Source organism: Mercenaria mercenaria, chromosome 1 (genome assembly GCF_021730395.1).
Source record: "Mercenaria mercenaria strain notata chromosome 1, MADL_Memer_1, whole genome shotgun sequence".
Taxonomy (NCBI): domain Eukaryota; kingdom Metazoa; phylum Mollusca; class Bivalvia; order Venerida; family Veneridae; genus Mercenaria; species Mercenaria mercenaria.
The window spans coordinates 27,966,619-27,973,058 of record NC_069361.1 but is presented as its reverse complement, the minus strand read 5'-3'; the positions used below and the strand labels follow the sequence as shown (position 1 = coordinate 27,973,058).

General features: G+C 32.6%; 1 protein-coding gene across 1 annotated transcript; it reads left to right on the top strand.

The window, feature by feature from the left end:
* Window positions 1-474: 474 nt before the first annotated feature.
* Window positions 475-5,872, top strand: LOC123545696 (uncharacterized). Its single transcript, XM_045332007.2, has 2 exons — window positions 475-824; window positions 3,832-5,872. Exons 1-2 carry the CDS (start codon window positions 749-751, stop codon window positions 4,632-4,634), a joined length of 879 nt encoding a protein of 292 aa, XP_045187942.2. The 5' UTR covers window positions 475-748; the 3' UTR covers window positions 4,635-5,872.
* The last annotated feature ends 568 nt before the right edge of the window (window positions 5,873-6,440 follow it).

The following is a 6,440-nucleotide window of genomic DNA, read 5'->3' as shown; positions in this document are numbered from 1 at the left end:
ACTTTTGGACTTTGTTAGGGTCATCAAACTGAATGAGTAATCAAAGAATAATTCATGACTAGATATTGATTTCAGCATTATTTTAAGTTATATATTTCATTGCTATAAACTGACTAATTAAATTTATAATAAGTTTGTAATTGTTTTCATTACAACCGATAGAAATTTCTTTTGAATAGTTATGTCTCTTTTCTTGGTATCTCGTTAGATAAGTGCAATACTAAGCAGTGTTTCAAGATCACTAAGCTTTACCTGCAGTTACGAGTAAATGTGGTGATACATTTATGTTTATCGTAGCATTACTAACAAGCCGCGTGTCAGAGGCTTAAAAGCGTTAATCTTCTTTTGAGTATCGATTCCACAAGTCAATCATGTGTGAGATTTGCTTATTTCGTACGAAGACCTATAAACAAGCGATCAGTCTCACAATGTTCAATGTTGAATAGAAAATACAAACGAAAAACAAAGCAGCAACTATCGGCAATATTTATAGTTAGGAAAACAGCTAAACATCTGGATGCAGTGCAGATCTGTTGTCAGACTGTAGTGCGATATAAACAATTTTATTGCTTTTCATCTGGATTAGAAAGTCGGCTTGTGTTTGATGAACTGAAATTATTCGGTAAATTAAGAAAATTAAAGATGCAACAAATTAACTTTGACAAGTAACGGCACGACTAGTCTTTTGAACACATTGTTTAACAATAATGTTTTGAAGGGTGTTACCTTGTCAGTTCTGCAGTGTTGAATGGGTAACCGTGGTAGTAGATGCAAGGGTAGAGGACTAAGGTATCGGTTTATTCGACCGGAGGACGAACTCTTTGGTAAGAATATTGCAAACAAATGCATTATTATTAATATATTCATTATATTAAACATTATAAAACAGAACAGGCAAGATTTTTTCTCTCTTTTTTATTCAAATTTACTTTAATATACACTTAAACATGGAAACTAGTTTTGGTCATTTACCTACGTAAGCATTAACTGGTTGTTTCACCTTTCATATTTTGTGTAACATTATACATCATCATATATCGATTTATAAAGTCCTGTCCATTGATCTAAACACAGGCAAAATGTCGAATAAAATATTGCTAAAAATGTTTTAAACATATACTGTAACTGTACAAACCAAATAGTTAAGCAATGACTGTGAATAATAAACTGCTCATAGTTTTTGTCCATAAAAGTACAAAAGTATACACTTAGATATCTTATTCTAAATTGTAAAGGTTATTCCGAAATTGCTTCTACTAAATTGCCAGTCAACTTCATATAAAATATTGTCAATCACTACAATTTGGGATAATCAGATTCGCAATGAGATTGTCCCCAACTTTGCACCTCTAGCCACTGCATTATTAAAGCAGGAATGCATTTCTTTCCTCTTTTATAATTATCACCATGAGCCATTGTCTGCCAGATAGGTAATTACTGATCTGACCTGTAAAATTAAATATTATGAATGTGTGATTTCAGTTTTTTCTATTTGTAGACCATTAGTCACAATACATTAACAAAACTGTTTAGGAGACGAAGAGGAGGGATAAAAACCTCTATAAGCAATAGATAAAACGATGAAAATGATGTCTGGAATAAATAACAGCAAAAACGCCTAATTTTAAAAACTGTTTACAGACTTCATGCAAACAAAATTGTTTTTAAGTAATACGATACCTTGGCAAGCAAGCCTGCTTTCAGATTAAAAAATAACATATTCTAGCATGTTTTCTAAAAAAATTTTAGAGGTTTTTGTCAATATTGAAAGCCCAATTTTGTTTGATGGTAACTTCGACAACATGTTCATACAACTGTATTTTATGTTCAGTTCATGATATGAGTGACTAAAATGCAAAGCTAGACTAAAAGGTAGAGAAAATAACAACAGCATCAAAGCGCTTCATGTAAATATTTTGCACATATTAATTGAATGTCGGACTACCATCTATACAAACCGTTAGCGTAACATTTGTTTCAGTTTAGCCTGATAGATGATATGACAGGCCAAATGTGATATTATTAGTTACACTGCTTGTTGGTGACAGGATACAGGGTATACGCTGTCGAGAAAATCCATATCAGGCGAGAACTTCGCTCTCGCCTGATATGGATTTCCTCGACAGCGTATATCCCGTATCCTGTCAACAACAAGCTGTGTAACGATTTCATTTTACCGACTACCCTTTAGTTACATGCTATAATCTAATATTTTGTAAATTAACAAAGCGACAGCCATTTTTTTAAATCAAAATTCATAGCTGAAATGTACTAGGAAGATATGGAAATATCCTGTCTCCACGTGACGTCTATTGACCAATAGAAATGCAAGAAACTTGTAGGAGGCAAGATAAAGGTACTTCTTCGAATAATAAAGTCGTCTTTAGTTTATATTGTTCTGCAGTAAACATGTAATTATTAGCATTATCTCATGTGTGTGTTCTGATTGTTTACATCTTGACTTTTTTATGATATTTATATAGCACAGGTGTGCCTTGAACCTGCACAAATGGTGCATAATTCTTTACCTCACTTTAAGTTGTGATCAGAAAAACTATAAATAAATAAACTGACTCTATAAAAAGATTGTTTTTATGCAAATTTATTTTCATTTTTAAGCAATATTTCAGTGCCAGCGGTTTCCTTTTATTTTATTTTATTTCTCCGTCTTCGTCCATATCTCTATAATTATGACATATCTAAATTGTACTAGTTTTGTGAAAAATTAATTGATATATTTTTTATTGATTCAAACTTTCAGTTTCCTTAATTATTTTCTGACTGCTTTACCTTACTGTTGACTTTCTCTAAACACCTAAACTTAATACTCTTTTTAAAACTACCACTCTAAAGCTTAAACTCAAACTGAAACCCTTACTTACCGCACAGTTTCTCACCACCACTGATGCCACACCCCAGTTATTCCGTCTACAACTACACAACCAGTAAAAAAATATTAATATAAACATATGATAAAATCTGATAATATGTTTAGGAAACATAGAAAGCAACCAGGCAACGATTTGATTTAGAAGGACAGTTCATGAAAGGTAATGAAATGTACAACACACCTTTCAAGTGTGTCCTATAATGTGCATTCGGCCGGAGATCATAGACAATTCACATATATTTGATTTCTTGTTTGATGTTACTGACTCAAAGGTCTACAGATAAACACAAATCCAACATCAATCAGGCCTCATCCTATAAGTTTAATTATATTATGGTCATATACCAGTTTTCAAACTGTACCAAAATATTAATAATTAAACACGTCATTAAAATCTATATTTCATTCTAATACCTCTGTCACAAAAGAAACTTATAGGAAATAAATCAATACAAAAGCAATGATATTCAACTAACTTCATCTTTAATGCTATCTTCAGCGTTGTCATGGTAACAACTATTTAATATTCGTCTTTGACTTCTTTGATTTGCTTTTTTTACTTGGAAATGAAAAACAAAACTAACGCATTTCAAGCACTTAGTCTAATGATATTTTGATATAATTGCATTGAAGCGAATCATGTCTTTACTAAATTGCACAATCATGTGCATTAAAGAGACCATATATATCAGGAATAAAACAGAGAAAAGTGGAAACTTCACAGGTTGTTCAACACGACAAAAAACGAAAATGTTCAGGCTCGGTTTGATTGAGTCAGTTCATGGACGGTAGTGGAAATGCATGCTACCGTCCACGCCCTGATGGCTTGAATAAACAGCTATATATTCCGTTAATATTACACGAATTCTCCATTACGCACTATCCTTTAAGCAACGTTTTATTTGTCTAACCCTTAGATTGTGTTTGCTTAATTACTTCAGATGACGAACAAATACAGACGGAAGACTTTGATGGAACCACGTCGGACTCTTACGAAAAGCTAATAGGTTGGATGATCGAAATGGCCGAAAATGATCAAGCCGACTTAAGTTCACTGGCAATTGTTGAACATTTGACTACTGTGTCCGCGGAAAAACATAAACATAGTACCACTCAGTTAGCACCATCCATCCGTTCGATCCCGTCAATACACCAGAATTCATATGAGGTTCCAGTTCGCCAACATTCTTTCGATTCTAGTTGTAGTTCTTTAAACAGTAGATCGTCCAGGTCTGGAGAAGTCTTATTGAATCCTAAAACAAGGTTCCGACGGGAGATGCTCAGTCGGCAAAGTACAGTTGGTTTTTCCGACGACAGTGAAGTCCCACATAATCGGATTGTAAGCGGCAGTTTTGACAGCGACACCGATACGAACTTTCGGAGTCCGGATACAATTATGATAAACAATAATATAGAAGAAACTTCTTTCACGAATCGTTTAAGACATCCCTTACGTAAACATCAAGTTTGCACAACATACCGTAATTACAACACAAGTTTCGCAAACTTATTGAATATAAGCTCTCGTAAAAGGAGCAAAAGTTTAATGACAATGAGAAAGATGTTGTCAGAAACGAGAAATGACGAAGAAATAACCCCAACTGCTGAAGAAACAGTAGTTAAGGTATTAGATAATGAAATGTTAGATGGAAATATGGCTGATATTTTATATTCCATAGAAGCGCTATGGCCAAAGGCTCCAAAATATCTTAACTGGGAACAAAAAGGGTATAGTTTGAGTTGAATGACGCATTGCATGACTTTGTTCAGCACTTGAGTAAAATTCCATTTTTTGAAAAAGCAGTTTTATGTCAGAAAATATGACACAGACGCTTCTGTATTTTTGAATGTTTCAAAAATTGAGAGTAAATCTAGAATTCAAATTTTGAAGAATATGATTATAATATAATTTGTTTGTTTCATAATATATTTTATAAAAAAAGTAGTAGACGATAAATCCACTTTACTACCACACAAATTCATTTAAATATCGACCAAACACGATTGGATATATGAATTATTGACAATGTAATAAAGATTCATTGTTCAGTGGTATTTCTAAGAATGGCGCTAAGTCTTGTTTTATAGAAACAGAAGCTGCATATTTATTAAATGCACAATAATTGTGCTACCAGGAAATGTATGGCACACTGAAATAGGGTTAATATAACAATACCATGATTTGCAATGTCGTATTCTTGCGCATTGTGTATCTAGCCTGGAAAATTCTACTCGAGCTAAATGCATCATTGCAGATCAAGATATTGTTTTAATGACCTTCTGCCATATACATAGACATCATTCTAGTGTTAAACCAGGCAAAAATAAGACTGAAAACTCGTTTGAAATAGTGAACTTTTTGACGCATGGAACGTCAAGACGCCATCATTGCGTCATTGCTAATGGAATACTTTTCCGTATCCGATGGGAGCTGAATACAAGTTTTTGTATTCGGAAGTAAAATACACGCTTGATTTGAGACAGAAAATTCATAGGTAAATAATGAAATATTTGTTTACTGAGTTTTATGATTTGTCTGCTATATAACAGATGTATTTCAGAAAAAAAAGAAGAATTTTCTAATGTTGTGATGTCTTTCTGTGACATCTTATATTGACTGGTATTAAAAAGTGCATCAACGTCTTTTAAAATACGCGTTAATGACATTTTTGTAGACGTATTTTTATTGATTTTTATGTTTTATTGAAAGGTTTAGAAATGTCTTTAGAAGACCTCTTTTTGGTTGCTTTTAGTGATGTCTTTATAACAAGGAGAAATAAAACATATTTCAAACAGTTTCCTGTATTTCAACGGTTATAATTATTTGTTTCTCATCGACAATCCTTAAATATTTCACGTGACTAGCGAATCATATAATATTTTAGTTTCTGATGTAAAATAAGTTAGCAATAAATCCTCTTGATGTTGCAAAAAGGTTATTATATGAGAAAAATCGTTATAATGCAAAGAAATAAACTAAACAAGACCTCCTTTGTTGTTGTTGTTCACATTTAAAACGTCATGACGCCATTTCTGTTTACTGAAATATATTTCATGCGCTTCGTTTTAATATAATATTTTATTAGAAAACAGTGCTGCAAAGAAATTACTTTGTTTTGTTTTGATTCTTATATTGTTTTTATGGTTAAGGTATGCTAGAAAAAATATCTATCACTTGAACTAATTAAAATGTCATGCTGTCGTGTAAATATGTTGGAGGTAACTCGACGGAGTCTCGTTTCCGCCTAAACAGTTACCCTGAAATCTGATTTTTTCATCCGCACTTACAGATAGCGGACGATATTTGGCTCTGGTAAGTGTGGATTTCTCGTTAACACCATTCAGACGTAAAACTATCAATATAGTATCTGAATTCACTGATTTACACAGACAGAAAAGGTACTGCTGTTGTCTACATTACTTTATGTTTAATACATCTTTTCTCTCTCCGTATTTCATTAACAATATCTAAGAGTCTAGCAAAGTGTAAAATGGTATGACAATTTCTCTAAGGAAAACTGAAGGTGACATTTTAACACTTTTAACAGCA

Excerpts from the sequence above, each read along its gene's own strand:
- LOC123545696 (XM_045332007.2), top strand. The coding sequence starts at position 749 with ATGGGTAACCGTGGTAGTAGATGCAAGGGTAGAGGACTAAGGTATCGG. Across the intron at positions 825-3,831 it reads ACCGGAGGACGAACTCTTTG|ATGACGAACAAATACAGACG; the intron begins GTAAGAATATTG and ends TAATTACTTCAG.